We start from the raw sequence: 17,003 nt of genomic DNA on the forward strand, positions 1-17,003 counted from the left end.
CAATAGTTGATTGCATCCTAAATGCGAGCACCCGTCCATGAGTTACTGTTAGAATACAAAATGCTTAAAGATTTGAGATATAAGATTGAACTTGACTTAACGTGGTAATATCAACAGGAGTTTTTAGTGGGTGGACCAAAATAGGTGAGGTTCATTGTTTTTACTGTTGTTCCCATTGATGTTAGTATCGAGCCCGGCAGTGTATAGGAATTATAACATCAAATGTACCCGGACTGAAAACGTGATTGCACTAACATGGGGGTCCAGAGTCAATTAGATTCTAGATTTTAAAAGGTGTGGGTTGTTCTAGAGGAGACTTTAGATACTCCAACCATGACTTTAGAAAAGAGTGACCTGGAGGGTAAAAGGGAAGAATCTTCTTTTTTTATGGTAATGTGCACATACTTACTTCCAGGAGTGCACTTTTGGGTGCATTGGTGATTGGGGGGGGCCTTACCCTCCAGATCCACGTCTGGTGAGTTGCTGGTTGGAGTCCACCTGGCAACCACGTGTTACCTATGCTATGTACATCAGAATATCGAAATGAGCATGGGTGCGGTCATAATGTGATGCCCAATTTTAAAAATATTTTTATACTTCTCTCTCTGTCTCTGGCACTATCTTCTATTATTATTTTTTTTACCAACCCCTACAGGTCCCGTGCATTCTTGAGGTGGAGTGGTGTCCCCGTGCCCTGATGAAATTGGTACAAGTTTTTCGGGCAATGAAACATATCGGCCGTTCAGGTTAAAATGGTCTAAACATGCCACTATTTTTTAACTGTGTGAACACTAATAAAATTAAAGAATGTGTGTTATAGATGTACACAACTCAATTTTAACCTACAGGGAGTTTACTTTATCTCCTTCACTTTACGGGGCTTAGATGGTAGGTAGATATCACCTTCTTTGATACACCTCACTCTTTAATTTTTATTTGATTGATTAGAGTTAGGTCACAGGTAAGTGCCGATGATTACAAAGTGAGCCAACGGGTGAGTACCAACCAGTAGCTCCATAGATGTTGCTTACGTGAAGCACTTTCTGACCCACCTCACATTTTGTATAAAAAATTCTTTATAACATTTTTTCTCCATTTTGTTAGCCCATTCTGATACTATAGGCCGGTGGGCTGCTGATCTGACGTGGATGGTTAATGAATTTTATTAATCTGAATAACACATATGGGTGGGCATGACTAGATAGCCAGCATTGCCTCGCCAAAGCAGTATGATACTTATTCAAAAAAGTTTTTTAAAAAAGTATGTATTTGTCTATAACCAGGCCTTTGGTTTTTTTAAATCAATTGTTGATGCCTCAATCAAGTTGATGCCTCAGGGTGACTTTTGGGTCACGGCTCACAGTTCTTGGCCGATGACCTAATCCTTCCAGCAACTTGGGTATCAGCAGTCCGTTCTGGCATACAGGGTTGCTGTGACTCGACCAAGCCAAGGTTTTGGCGCTCACCACGTGGTAGTCCATACCACAGCAACTCTCCTGGCATACAAGATGGCAGTACAGACTTCCCTTGTTCCGCACAGCACTCCGCTCACAGCTATCTTCACGGTGGCCCTCTCCTGGCATATGGGGGTCGTCAACTGGAACCTGCAAAAGAGCAACAACCCACTCAGCTGCCTCACACCTGGAGTCCACTCGGCTGGGCTCCGAACTTGAGCTTGCACCCTCCAACACTCTCCTCTTATTCACAGGGCACACTGACCTTGGCAAGCAGGCTGGGCAGTTGGTCTTGGTTTCCCTAGGTGATGGGTCCTTAACTGAGAGGGAGACTAGCAGGCCTCAGCCGCCTATTCCTGGTCACAGGCAGAAGCCATAAGAAGTTTCTCCTCCTCACACAGCCCATCTGGCTGCTTGGCAGATGACAGATTCTTGTGGTCTCAAACTCACCTTCTTATAGACCGTTTGCAGACACCAGATGTGATTCAGGGTTTGGGTCTGTAAAGTTCTATGTTTGGGCTCTGCTTCTTTTGAAGCACACACTCGTCTTCTCTCATCTGTCTCTTGAAAAGCTGTCTGTCACAGCAAGAGAGACTTCACAGGTGATAGCCCCACAACGCAGGCCATGGGAGTTCACACCTGGATGTCAGCCACAGTGATATATGCATCAAAAGGTTAATCCCAGACACCCAACCCTACTCTTTAGGATTCCCTTATCAGCCCCATCTCCTTCCTAAGATGTGTCACGTCCTCTTTCCCTAGCGATCGCTCACTGAATCGAGGGGCACCCTTTGAAGTGTAAAGCGGGAGTCTCTCTCCCTCTCTTCTCCAGCTTGTCTCACCCAGCTCACAGTAATGCAGCAATAACACAGATTTCTCTGGGGGGGATTCCTCTAATACAGGGGTCTCCAACCTTTCCTGTAGTGAGAGCTAATGCTGCTCAAGGAAAGTCCTGCCGAGCTACTAGCATATTTTATCACTGTAAAATGCTGATGATATGTATTAACATTACACTATGACAACCCTAAGAAAGATTTATCAGGAGTTACCAACCAAACATACCAGATGAAGTTATAAGCAGAATGCTAGGAAAACGTTTATCAAAATTGAATGCTTATAATCAAGTAAAATTAAAATCATCACATGCTGTGTGCCACAGAGGGTACTACTACAGCAGTAAGTCTCCCCAACTCAAATTGAATTATCATTCAGCTAACAACTTTAAATGTGTTTTAGAATTGTAATATTTTGTCTTCATTAGCATATTAGTTTTTTAAAAATACACATATTTCTCTATCAAAACCACTTTCCAGCAATTAAACTCAATTTTCCAAAAGAAAAACCTTTTCAGAAAAAGCATAATTTTTTTCTTTAAAAATCAAATCAGTTTTCATTGTTAGAAAATACACAGTCCCTAAACATCAGCTTTTCGCTTTCATTGAGTACAGCCATGTAAAAATGCCAGGGATGGACAAATTCTGCTTCAAATACCCAGGAACTGGAATCATAGGCCATGCTTGCTCACCATAACACTATTAATGCATCTGTTATGCTAATAATGCCCACCTTTAAACCGGGGCTACCACTGTGCCACAGCTGGATGCCCAACATATATCAGTTATGGAAATTATTGAGGGAGAAGCGGTTGCCACTCTGTCAGGAATGGCTAAAAGCAAGCCAGGCATGCTCTTAATATGTCAGTGATGGCAGCAAGTATGTAATTACTAGACTTGTGTGCCCAAAATAGTCAAGGATGTAATATTATGGCAATGGCACCATTATACCATGAACGAGCACAATTGCGTCAGAGATAATACTCTTATGATGGGGACCAGCACACATATTTGGCAGCCCTTGACACTAGGAGTAGCTTTAAGGAACCAACACTGCTTATTAGGGAAGGATACAATGTCACACACCCACACAAAAGGCATGGAACAAATTGCCTCACCAACTTCGAGCAATCACCTCCGAACAGAATTTCAGAAAATCCCTTAAAACCTGGATTTATAGCCTAGCTGATTCAGTCTGCAAAACACTTGTTTAATCCCCCCCTTTTTAATGTGCTGAGAACAGTAAATTCTATCATCCTTTCAGATATGGAGTCAAAGCGCCATGATGCTCCTTGGAGTGGCCGTGCGCTATATAAATTCCTTTTCATCATCATTTTTCATCATCAATATGATGCTTTTAATTTTCTCTGCCCTGGATGCATCCTCTCTTCCTTCAGGCCTTTGGTTGATCATGCTCCCAACTAACACATTTTCACTCTAGTTCTTGCAGTCAGACCCTTTGGTGGGTCAGCCCTGGTTACTGCTGCCCCTATTCTTTGATGTCACACATGGTGTGACTGATAGAGCAGGGCATATAACATGGCCAATCTCCTTCTTAGGTAGATTTAAAGTGGCTAAAGATGGTTCATGTGACAGACCCAGAGGCCAACACCGTAGCCTACACATGCTTTAACACCCTCCGCATACTTCGCAAGGCCTTTAAATGGATCCCTCCCGAATCCAGGAAGACCGTCACCCATGCACCCATCACCAGCAGGCTGGACTACCGAATGCCCTCTATGCCTGAATCAACAAATCTTTGCTCCACAAACTTCTGACCGCCCAGAACGCCGCAGCTAGACTCATCCTCAGCATCCCACGACAAGACCACATCACCCAGCACCTACGAGACCTCCACTGACTCCCCTTTGAAAAAAGAGTGATATTCAAGCTGCTCACACACACACCTACAAAGCCCTCCACAACACCGGACCCCAATACCTCATCAAAAGATTCTTCTTCTACCCCTCCAAGAGAAACCTCAGCTCTGCTGACCAGGCCTTGGCCAAAATCACCCGCATCCACAGAGCTAGAACAGGAGGCAGATCCTTCTCCTAAATCACAGCCAAGACACGGAACAAACTGCCCCTCCGCATCAGACGAAGCCCACACTGAAAGCATTCAGGAGGAGCCTCAAGACCTGGCTTTTCCAATGACCGGAGATACCCAAATGATCCCCCCCCAACCCCCGCGATTTGAAACCCTCATGGGTGAGTAGTGCACTCTATAAATCCATGATTGATTGGCCAACAGAGTGAGTGTGAGTGTTATCAAGAGGTCCTGCCATTGGTCTGGCTGTCTAACTCTTACGGGTAATGAAATGAGCACTGCTACCTTCTTTAATGTACACAGAATCCCTGAGATCAGATTGGTTTGGCTTCACCTCTGAGAGCTACTTTGAGGGTGCTGGTGAGCTACCAGTAGCCCCCGAGCTACTGGTTGGAGACGCCTGCTCTAATATCTTGACAAGGCAGGCCGGGGTTTCCCAAAATGAAATCCAGGGTCCTCCATGTAGTGTTCCTTTGCAGTCCTACTTGCACTCTGTGTACCTACACAGCACACATACTGTCACATCCATGTATTGTGCCTCCCCACCTACATTTGGCACGCACAATCACTCTGGCGCACTGCTCAATAAGGTCTCCTTTCTGTATTGTGCCATTGTGTGCTACATGCAAATACACCCATTGCTAAAACACACATTCGAATATGCGCACTTCACCATTCACAAATTGCACTTCTCGCAAGCACACATACACCGAGCACATGCTTTAATTGCACATGCACTGCACAGCACTACATCTCTCATGTAATGAGAGCGCCTTGAGACCTCACGGTGAAAAGCTGCGCTATATAAGAACCTCTGACATTGACATAATGTATTCCTCCCTGATATACATACACCCTGTACACACTCATCATGCATGCACTGCACAGAACTATCCCTGTACTATACTCTTCCCAGGCGCGCGCACACATTCAGCACAGAATCCCAACTCCTATGCCATGCGACATTTTACATCTAACTGATGTAGGCCAATGGGGGTTAAGCCCACAGCAGCAGAACTTTAAAAAGGTGAGTGAGCCTGTAGACAGGTGAAAAAGGGCCTCTTCACTTCTACTGATCACTACACGGTATGCTACCACCACCTTCCTCGTGCTACTTAACTCTTGGTGAAGGCAGCAGCCATACACCAAGGAAGGGCAGCGCTTGGGAGTCCCTCTCAGTCCAACAAGACCGCAGTCTGCGAGACAGGCCTATGTAATGGCTCACACACATGATCCGAGTTTGGCTATGAAAACAATAATCAGCATTAGGGATCCAGACAACAGTACAGTTAAACACTCAAGTCAGGGGTACACGTCCATTACCATGCAGAGGAATTTTCTGTCCTAACAGCATAGACTAGCATTTTATGAACCAACCACATATGAAATGCGCAAACTTGGGATATTCAAGAGGGTCCTGGCCATTTTCTGCCTGTAGACGATAATGCCCCTTGGTCCATGTCTTTTACTTAGATTACAACCAGTGCTAATTTGATCCGGTGCTTTCCGATGCTCAGCACCGGCACCTAATCCTCAGCACCTGTGCTTATAGCACTAGTAAGGGACACAGTCATTTGGAAGGCAAGTGATTTTCCACAGAATCACAGGATGTTGAGCCAGGCCGAGACTTACCCGGTTCCCCAGCTCCCCAGCTCCAAAATCGGCAGCTCTACCCATTAGGCCACATCCACTCCAGGATAATAACTGTTGGGGCTCTAGTCAGGAGGCAGTTTGCACCAGCACATTTCTCCAGTTAGCGCTGCCTCCTGAGGAGAGCCCTGGCACTTTTTAGTTTACAAATTAACCACTGATTGCAACCCATTGTCCTGTAGCCACCCCTATATGAACAGACTGGCCTATATACCACTAGCTCCAAGGCACCATGCAAAGACTCCTGGGTCTCCCCCCCACTTCTGCTCGAACTACACCCTTTTTAACAGAAGGCACACTATGTACATTACCAAGCTGGCCGTTGAGGCCAGCGTTCCCTCTCCCTCCTCTAGTGTTGGCACACACTTACCTTACATGTGCTACCCAACTGTCTGCCAGGCATAGCAGTCCTTCCCCATTCCTGAACCCTCTTGCTGGGATTGGCTTAGGGTAGACCAGTCTTGTCCAACAGGTCGATCGCGAGTTACCGGTAGCTAACAGGCTGACAGCTGGAATTGTGGCTTTGTAGATCCCATCTGGAAGGGATGCATTTTAATACACTGTACCCATTATACCCTGTTCTGTCACACCAGGAATCTCACAGTGCAGGAGTACCAGGAAGCACACCTTTTGTCCAAGGTTTTAATCTTCTGCCTACTAGGACTTAAAATTGCATTGGCTTAGAGAACCTGCTTCAAAACCTTTACTACGAAAATATAGTGCCTTTATGATCTTTTGACTTCACATAGTAGAATTCAGTAGTTCCACTAGGATTACATTTCTTTCTGGTTTTTCTTTCTCTCTTCCATGTCATTTCCATCTGTCTCCTTTTTTATCTTCATTACTTTCCTTCTATTCCAGTTTAGTTTGTACCTTTCCTTTCACTTCTATCTCATTTCATCTCCCCTTTCTGTCTTTAGCTCATCTCCTTTATTTCTCTGTACTGTTCTGTTTTTACACAACTTTCCTTTATACATTCTTTCTGTTTCTTCACTCTTTGTTTCACACATTGTATATCTACCTTTGTCTCTTAGGCTATTTCTCATTCTTGCTACTTTTTTTCTCCATTGTCTTTCCTTCCCCTTTTCAGTTATATTTTCTCTTCCCTTCCTCCTTTCTTTTTCTCCATCTTTCTTTAGTTTTTGCCTAAATTATTGCTATCTTTTTTTAATGTTCTTTTATTCCTTTGTTGGCTTCATTCGTTTCGCAATTCCTGCCTTCTTATATATGTCCCTTTCTTGCTCCCCCCCGACCTCCACTCCCATATGCCTTCCTTCATTACTCCTGACCTTCCATTTCATCCCCCTTCCTTCATTCCTTTCTCTGTTTTACACTTTTCTTCCTCTCCTTTCTTTAATATTTAGCTTTTTACCGCAACCTTCAGTGACTTCAGCTATGCATATTTCTTGTAGAGATATACAAAGTCTGCATTTAGCTTGCAATTGTTATTATTGCTAATGGTCTTCTTAGGGGTGCAATGAATAGGTTGAAAAATAACTTTCTGATTTGGTTGTATACTGGGAAAGGGGAGGTGTTGCTCCTATGTACGCTTATCTAATTTCTATATTAGGCAGTAGCTCTGTAAGATTCTATTGGTAATAAGTAGCTCTCACTACAGAGGAAATTGGAGACCCCTGGGGTAGACTCAAGTGCTACCCCGTATCCCTTCTATTCCAATTTTGTTTGGGAGACCAGTTTGTACGTTGCAACTATGACATACTGTGACAGGTTAGTGGAGAAGTAAAATGGATGGGTGGGGAGTGGTTGACCCATTTAACCTGCCCGTTCTTTGCCTCAGGATCCCACCACACGTTCATCTGGAAGCATGGCAAGGGGTGGGAAGGAGGGCGGGTTGAGGGGGCAGAGGTTAGGTATCTTTCAGTCTCTGGACCCCCTTCTGCTGGAGTCTCTTCTCCGGCCATTAATACTGTAGGGAGAGGGATGTGTCACTGTCAAGACCGTTCTGGCGGCATTACTGGTGGATGGCTGTTTTAGTCTTTAATTATGCTTTGGTCGCTACAACACTGCACCCATTTTTAGTCTCCTACCCTTCCCTTTTCCCTCTACTCCCTGATTCGTCCCTCCCCCTTTCTCCTATACTATGTTTGTAATAGTGGACCCTCACCTTACCACCTTTAGATTCTGGTCACAGGACCTAGGGCTTGACTGCTTTAGAGAGGCTGAGTTTTCTGAGTGTGACAACGATCGATAGGTGAAGCTCCCAGGATCTTGCGCGAGATAGGGCTCTTGGGAGTTGCTGGGTTGTCTGGCAATAAGGTGCTTGTGGGATCACGCCCTCAGCACCTCCGGATTTATGGCGTTGCAGTCCTCGCAGGTCTTATAGCCATGGTCCCTCTCAAAGCAGCATAAGCACTGCAAGTGTGGGTCTGTCACATACATTTGCCTATGACAGGCACCACATGGTTTGAAACCAGCCGGTTTCTTATAGGACATCCTGTCACACCAGGAGAGAGAATCTCTCAAAAAAGATTTGGGAAAAGTATTTAATCATGTAATAAAAGTATAACAATTGGGTCAGATTGCAGTTATAATATATTACACAGTGATTATGCTCAGAAAATGTAGAAGCTACTCCTGAATTGTTCAAATTTCCAATGAGCCCTGACTGCCTTTAGGTGGTTTAGGTTTTGATTAGCGTATGCAAATAAATAATTTTAAAGCTTTGCAGAGGCAATCATTACTTTGTAAATGTGAAAAAAATATCCTGGGTTCCTGTGAAACATGGATTTCTATAAAACTGCATTAGTGCCGTAAAGTTCACCCCCAAAACCGTATGCATAAATGTACACAAACATACACATAATTTTAACATAATGCTGCTTACTACTTCAAGGAATCATTTCCCTCTTTTCAACATAGCTAAGAATTGCCATGTCCACATGGAAGAAAATATGGAGGGAAGTGAAGCAAGGTGTAAGCAGAAAAAAAAGCATGCCTCAAAATGCAGTTTCCCTGGCATAAGGTACACGTAACACTGCAAATATGCTAAAGGGGAGTCAAACCAATGCTGAATAGTGGTGGTGGCAGCCTTCTTTCTACATATCTGGCCAACGTGGCCAAACTGGTAAGCTATTGGGAGGTAATGCTAGGAGACAATGCAGTAATAACTGCAACATTTTCATCTGTGTGTCCGGAAGTGACCATATTTTGTGCTCCACCCACAGGAAAGGTCCCACATTTTGAGACTTAATCTCTACTTCTTTTAGCTGCCAGGGAAGCAGTGGCAAGCGAAAGTTCAATTCACAGCAAAAATAGCGACTTCACTTGATTCTGGGTGTGGGTGGGTGTTTGTGGTTTTTTAGGTTTCTGCTGGCGAAAGCAGCGCGCATGCGCTGCTCTTGGCATCAGAGAGCTTCTTGAAATCGAATTTGCAAGCGGAGCTGAGACACGTTTTCGGAATCTGTATCGATTACCATGCATCGTTTGTCGTCACTTATTACTCCGATCCGACTTTGCTGATTGTCCCGGACGGTTTGTAGTCCCTCCTGGTTGCCACCCTGCCCTTTTTAGGCCACGCCCAGCGGGATTGGATCTTTTACTGGCAGCGTGACACACTCTCCTTCATTAGTCAGTGTAGGCACTTTTTTTCATTAATAAAAAGGCTTCCGCAATGGCGACAACTTGTTTTCACAACGGCGACAGAGTTGATGGGTATCAATTGTGAACTTTTATGGGCATACATTATTTATGGACTAATATGATTTAACAGCGCGGCGCCCGTTTCACGACCGCCGCATTGGTTTCACTTTCACTGTTAAGTTGTTTTCCAAATTCCAGAGCAGAGCCGGCAGGCGGACGAGACAGAGGGCTTTGCTGCTTGCTTCAGTGTAGGTGGCACTGCTGTTTGGGCCTGCCCTGCTCCTCGCAGCTGCCCCAGCTATGGATTGGCTCTGATCTCCCTGAACAACTCGAGGTCTGAGCTCTATCAGCGTGCTCCCCGCTTGTTATACTTTCGTCGTTGTGTCCCTTTCCCTGCTCCTCCACCCCACTCTCTCTGCTCTCACTCCCACCCTCCTCCCTTGCAGTCAGTTATCGGGCTCCATCTTCCACTCTGTGTTTGCCAGGCCTGTCCTGGTTCAAATTGTCTCATGCCCGCTGCAGTTTTAATTGATTGTTTTGATTGCTTTCTGCCAGCCCGCAATCAGATGAAAACACACTGCTAAACTCTAAATTACTTTTTTACCATTAATTCATTGTTTTGATTGCTTTCTGCTGTCCAGTCCCGTTATCAGATGATAACAGTACTTTTTTCACACAGTATTTTATGTGTTTGGGCTGCACAAGTCTACACTGAAGGGTGGAAAAATGGCACGATTTTTAATGATGGAACCTGGATGTTTGAAGTGGGTTTGGGTTGTGCACTTCCCTCTACGCATAGATCTGCGTGATAATCAGTATTTGTGCGAGTGAGTGCCGGCTGCTAGTGCGTGTACAGTTTGCTGCTTCCCAACCATGGCTATACAGAGACCCTACAGAGTGTCAGGAAGTGTTGTCACAGGAATGAGGATGGCTTTCATATCACTCTTACTATTAAGAGAGTAGGTACACAGACAGAAATGCACCAAACCGAGCTCTTTAGTGGAACACTAGAGGCAGGAAACAATTACTCCTGGACTGACGTGTCTGCAGCCTAAGCTGAAAACCTGGCCTCCAATCCCAGTCTTCCTAACTTGGCTAACAAGCATTAAAAATGCAATAGGTCTCGTCTTTCATTAAGTTAAAGCCAATTACTTTGCTATACAATACCATTAGCAAAGCAAATGGCTTTAGCTTAATCAAAGGCGAGACCTATTGCATTTTCCGTGCTTGTTTTTTTTACTTGTCCAAGCGGACTAGAGCATGATGGAGGTCTAAGTTTTGTAATTGGTGGCTTATGCAGAGAGGAACTGTGGGGAGTCTAATGGTATCTAGCTTTTGTTGCTCAGAACTTGCCAGCAGTGAGATACTGTTGAAGTCAGTATGGTTTGAAATCCTTTCCACAAAGTCTTGGTGTAGAATTTGGGGTCAAGAGGTGGACAGATCATTTCCCACGGTCTTATGCTTCATGACAAAAACATAGCTCTGAAATAAGAACTGCACAGAAGTGTTTTTCTCTAAGTTTATATTTAGCACATACAAACTGCATATTGCTGCCCTATCAAACATAATAAACAGAGCCATGAATAATTCCAAATACACGTCTTTAGAGAAAGTCGTTGTGAACAAAAGATTTCTTCTGTGCTCTTTTATTGCTCAGAGTTTCTTTCTTCAGAAATATATAAGATCATTTAATTTAGAAAATGTATAGCAGAGGTCAGCAATAAAACACATTGAACAAATAAGCAAACACTACATGAATGGTTTCTAAAACAAATTAGTATGCAAGGTGCTCGTTAGCCACTAGAATACTTGTAACCAGTGAGGCGACTATCATCAAAGCTAGGCTCACTTCTGAGTTCTTACCAGACATATTTGGCAATTATTGGACAACAAATGACAACACAAAGGAAAAAACAAGCAGCATAACATTTATTTGCTGTTACAATAATTGAAATGTCCCATGTTTTTATAAAGTGGTGGTCACTGCATTTTACGGTTTATACTGTTAGCCTAGTAGTAACTCTTAAAGAGTTAATCTGTTCAAATAAAGTTATGTACTTTGTATAACAGTGTACTAAGCCATCAGCATCTAGTTAATACTAGAAACATTTGCCAAGGCAATACATTATTTCAATTTTACTACAATTAGGGAAAATTCATAGAACACAGCTTCTTTTATGAAATATTTTAAACCTGACGTTATTACATGTACTGTACATACCTGTGCCAAGACATTTAAGGTAGACATTTTCAATTCATTTGCAATTTATCATTTAAGTGAAAATGCTGTACATCTTCTTGTATCCACACAATGGTACATTTCTAGTAAAAATGCACTCCCTTAAACCCTTCACACCCGAAACACTTGTGGAAAAGGGGATAAGGAAGCTGCAATATAGCTCTAAATGTATTCAAACAAAACATCATAATCCTACATCGAAAAATAATTTTATCAAAACCAATCACAATTGAGTACAATTTTGTTTCAAGGGTACATGTTGAAATTGCACTTGGCAGACATGATTACGTTTTCTTTTTCCATTTGCTCTTACTACTTTTCAATTGCTGACAAGTTACTCTTTTTCCTTCCTTGCATGTTTGTATTTGTCAACATAGGCTCGCACCAGATTTGCCACTTTTGCTGAATTTACGTCTCCGCTCTTACTATGACAGACCTAGGTTTAAACAAAAACGTCTGTGGTTAAATTGAATCAAACAGTGACAAGTGTCTGGATAATTTTCAATGATGTGACCATCTGAAATGTACTTCTCTAAAGACACACTGCACTTTTACTATAATTTACAGAATTAAGCTCTAAATTAAATCAATTTCCATCACTTACCTATTCACACGGAGTTCAATGAAGGAAGGTATTCATTCCATTCACAATGGAGTAGCTCATTGCAAAAATGTGTGCGCTATTAAGCTGTATGGGCAATATTCAGATTACAGATGTAACTCCTGGCTAGCTAACGTAACCTTTCATCGTTTCAAAATTAATACAATGAGTACAGTAAAATTATATCATTTCTGCAAAAAAATATGACACTTACTCAAGGGAAACTGTTACCAGTAATAGAACACCACATGAACGTTCAACCCAGAAATACTTTTCAAATCTCTTAATTTCTGTCCCCTAGTGGAATGTCACAGTTTCTATCTCAAGACACCTTCTCAAACCTACCCACAGTAATCAGACAATCTGTAGCCCTCAATAAAATCCATATCAAGACTAATTACAACTGCAAAGTCTGTATAACAATGATGTACAGCAGCAGCCATCTAACTTAGTCTCGTCCCTTTTGACGAGTCCAAAGATGGCTCCATTTGCTAAACAAAGAGGTAGAGTCAAAGTTCCCAGAAACCCCCACACTCAAAAACTGGACTGACTTGCCAGCAAACTGATTAATGAAGAACCTACCTCAAAGGAGTGGAATCATAATGTTAGAAAATAACAGTTCGCTCTGGGATTTTTCCTTAATGAACACACCCACTTAGGTGGAAGTAGATCAAGCTTTGTCAGGGGAATGTTTCAATAGATAGTAATACAAAAGTGCATTCCTGAGGTGTGGAGAGAATGATCTGTGAAACTACTGTATACCCTCACAGTGCTCAGTGCGCTTTGGAGTCAAAACATTAATTTAGTGCCTAAAGTTCAATCAATGACCAAATTATGAGGAGCATTTGCCTTAGGAGGCCCTCCTATACCAAACAAGGCTTAGTTTTACAATAACACTAGGTTGTTTCACCTTTTGCAAATTTTGGAATGCCAAGTCCGATTCCTGGACTAGCTCTCTAGCATGTTTGCTGTCCTTCATCTAATTCCCTTCCCCACACATGCCAATCTAGGAGCCAATGACACTTCATAAAACAAGCATTGAAAATGCAACAGGTCTCGCTATTGATTAAGTTAAAGCCATTTGCTTTGCTAATGGTATTGTATAGCAAAGCAGATGGCTTTAACTTAATGAAAGGTGAGATCTAATGTTAGTCAGTGTCAGTCAGTCAGTCAGTGTCAGTCAGTCAGTGTCAGTCAGTCAGTCAGTGTCAGTCAGTCAGTCAGTCAGTCAGTGTCAGTCAGTCAGTCAGTCAGTCAGTGTCAGTCAGTCAGTCAGTCAGTGTCAGTCAGTCAGTCAGTCAGTGTCAGTCAGTCAGTCAGTGTCAGTCAGTCAGTCAGTGTCAGTCAGTCAGTCAGTCAGTCAGTCAGTCAGTCAGTCAGTCAGTCAGTCAGGCAGTGGCAGTCAGTCAGTGTCAGGCAGTCAGTCAGTGTCAGGCAGTCAGTCAGTGTCAGACAGTCAGTCAGTGTCAGGCAGTCAGTCAGTGTCAGGCAGTCAGTCAGTGTCAGGCAGTCAGTCAGTGTCAGGCAGTCAGTCAGTGTCAGGCAGTCAGTCAGTGGCAGTCAGTGTCAGGCAGTCAGTCAGTGTCAGGCAGTCAGTCAGTGTCAGGCAGTCAGTCAGTGTCAGGCAGTCAGTCAGTGGCAGTCAGTGGCAGTCAGTGTCAGTCAGTCAGTCAGTGGCAGTCAGTCAGTGGCAGTCAGTGTCAGTCAGTCAGTCAGTGTCAGTCAGTCAGTGTCAGTCAGTCAGTCAGTGTCAGTCAGTCAGTCAGTCAGTCAGTGTCAGTCAGTCAGTCAGTCAGTCAGTGTCAGTCAGTCAGTCAGTGTCAGTCAATCAGTCAGGCAGTGGCAGTCAGTCAGTGTCAGGCAGTCAGTCAGTGTCAGGCAGTCAGTCAGTGTCAGACAGTCAGTCAGTGTCAGGCAGTCAGTCAGTGTCAGGCAGTCAGTCAGTGTCAGGCAGTCAGTCAGTGGCAGTCAGTGGCAGTCAGTCAGTCAGTGGCAGTCAGTCAGTGGCAGGCAGTCAGTCAGTGTCAGGCAGTCAGTCAGTGGCAGTCAGTGTCAGGCAGTCAGTCAGTGTCAGGCAGTCAGTCAGTGTCAGGCAGTCAGTCAGTGTCAGGCAGTCAGTCAGTGGCAGTCAGTGTCAGGCAGTCAGTCAGTGGCAGTCAGTCAGTGGCAGTCAGTGTCAGGCAGTCAGTCAGTGGCAGTCAGTGTCAGGCAGTCAGTCAGTGGCAGTCAGTGTCAGGCAGTCAGTCAGTGGCAGTCAGGCAGTCAGTCAGTGGCAGGCAGTCAGTCAGTGGCAGTCAGTCAGTCAGTCAGTCAGTCAGTCAGTCAGTCAGTCAGTCAGTGGCAGTCAGTCAGTGGCAGTCAGTCAGTCAGTGGCAGTCAGTCAGTCAGTGGCAGTCAGTCAGTCAGTGGCAGTCAGTCAGTCAGTGGCAGTCAGTCAGTCAGTGGCAGTCAGTCAGTCAGTGTCAGGCAGTCAGTCAGTGTCAGTCAGTGGCAGTCAGTCAGTCAGTGGCAGTCAGTCAGTCAGTGGCAGTCAGTCAGTGGCAGTCAGTCAGTCAGTGGCAGTCAGTCAGTCAGTGGCAGTCAGTCAGTCAGTGGCAGTCAGTCAGTCAGTGGCAGTCAGTCAGTCAGTGGCAGTCAGTCAGTCAGTGGCAGTCAGTCAGTGGCAGTCAGTCAGTGGCAGTCAGTGGCAGTCAGTCAGTGGCAGTCAGTCAGTGGCAGTCAGTCAGTGGCAGTCAGTGGCAGTCAGTCAGTGGCAGTCAGTCAGTGGCAGTCAGTCAGTGGCAGTCAGTCAGTGGCAGTCAGTCAGTGGCAGTCAGTCAGTGGCAGTCAGTCAGTGGCAGTCAGTCAGTCAGTGGCAGGCAGTCAGTCAGTGGCAGGCAGTCAGTCAGTGGCAGGCAGTCAGTCAGTGGCAGGCAGTCAGTCAGTGGCAGGCAGTCAGTCAGTGGCAGGCAGTCAGTCAGTGGCAGGCAGTCAGTCAGTCAGTCAGTGGCAGGCAGTCAGTCAGTCAGTGGCAGGCAGTCAGTGGCAGTCAGTCAGTGGCAGTCAGTCAGTGGCAGTCAGTCAGTGGCAGTCAGTCAGTCAGTGGCAGGCAGTCAGTCAGTGGCAGGCAGTCAGTCAGTGGCAGGCAGTCAGTCAGTGGCAGGCAGTCAGTCAGTGGCAGGCAGTCAGTCAGTCAGTGGCAGGCAGTCAGTCAGTCAGTGGCAGGCCGTCAGTCAGTCAGTGGCAGGCAGTCAGTCAGTCAGTGGCTGGCAGTCAGTCAGTGGCAGTCAGTCAGTGGCAGTCAGTCAGTCAGTGGCAGGCAGTCAGTCAGTCAGTGGCAGGCAGTCAGTCAGTCAGTGGCAGGCAGTCAGTCAGTCAGTGGCAGGCAGTCAGTCAGTCAGTGGCAGGCAGTCAGTCAGTCAGTGGCAGTCAGTCAGTGGCAGTCAGTCAGTCAGTGGCAGTCAGTCAGTCAGTGGCAGTCAGTCAGTCAGTGGCAGTCAGTCAGTGGCAGGCAGTCAGTCAGTGGCAGGCAGTCAGTCAGTGGCAGGCAGTCAGTCAGTGGCAGGCAGTCAGTCAGTCAGTGGCAGGCAGTCAGTCAGTCAGTGGCAGTCAGTGGCAGTCAGTCAGTGGCAGTCAGTCAGTGGCAGTCAGTCAGTGGCAGTCAGTCAGTGGCAGTCAGTCAGTGGCAGTCAGTCAGTGGCAGTCAGTCAGTCAGTGGCAGTCAGTCAGTCAGTGGCAGTCAGTCAGTCAGTGGCAGGCAGTCAGTGGCAGGCAGTCAGTGGCAGGCAGTCAGTGGCAGGCAGTCAGTGGCAGGCAGTCAGTGGCAGGCAGTCAGTGGCAGGCAGTCAGTCAGTCAGTGGCAGGCAGTCAGTCAGTCAGTGGCAGTCAGTCAGTCAGTGGCAGGCAGTCAGTCAGTCAGTGGCAGGCAGTCAGTCAGTCAGTGGCAGGCAGTCAGTCAGTCAGTGGCAGGCAGTCAGTCAGTCAGTGGCAGGCAGTCAGTCAGTCAGTGGCAGGCAGTCAGTCAGTCAGTGGCAGGCAGTCAGTGGCAGTCAGTCAGTGGCAGTCAGTCAGTGGCAGTCAGTCAGTGGCAGTCAGTCAGTCAGTGGCAGGCAGTCAGTCAGTGGCAGGCAGTCAGTCAGTGGCAGGCAGTCAGTCAGTGGCAGGCAGTCAGTCAGTGGCAGGCAGTCAGTCAGTGGCAGGCAGTCAGTCAGTGGCAGTCAGTCAGTGGCAGGCAGTCAGTCAGTGGCAGGCAGTCAGTCAGTCAGTGGCAGGCAGGCAGTCAGTCAGTCAGTCAGTGGCAGGCAGTCAGTCAGTCAGTCAGTGGCAGGCAGTCAGTCAGTCAGTGGCAGGCAGTCAGTCAGTCAGTGGCAGGCAGTCAGTCAGTGGCAGGCAGTCAGTCAGTCAGTGGCAGGCAGTCAGTCAGTGGCAGTCAGTCAGTCAGTGGCAGGCAGTCAGTCAGTGGCACTCAGTCAGTCAGTGGCAGGCAGTCAGTCAGTCAGTGGCAGTCAGTCAGTGGCAGTCAGTCAGTCAGTGGCAGTCAGTCAGTCAGTGGCAGTCAGTCAGTGGCAGTCAGTAAGTGTCAGTCAGTCAGTCAGTCA

The 17,003-nt window shown here is 45.8% G+C and overlaps 1 protein-coding gene across 2 annotated transcripts in view; it reads right to left on the bottom strand.

Annotated features, from left to right (window-relative positions):
* Positions 1–11,498: 11,498 nt before the first annotated feature.
* Positions 11,499–17,003, bottom strand: part of SCAF11 (SR-related CTD associated factor 11) — an 864,597-nt gene continuing 859,092 nt past the window's right edge. Inside the window, exon 20 of one of the 2 annotated variants that reach the window (XR_013607094.1) lies at positions 11,499–12,261. Coding sequence is in view for 1 of the 2 variants with exons in the window: in XM_078675739.1 (XP_078531865.1) it covers positions 12,160–12,261 (102 nt within the window). In the remaining variant the exon portion in view is untranslated. The remainder of the gene's footprint in view (positions 12,262–17,003) is intronic. The other variant, XM_078675739.1, reaches the window with a different exon arrangement.

Source organism: Lissotriton helveticus, chromosome 1_1 (assembly GCF_964261635.1).
Source record: "Lissotriton helveticus chromosome 1_1, aLisHel1.1, whole genome shotgun sequence".
NCBI lineage: Eukaryota > Metazoa > Chordata > Amphibia > Caudata > Salamandridae > Lissotriton > Lissotriton helveticus.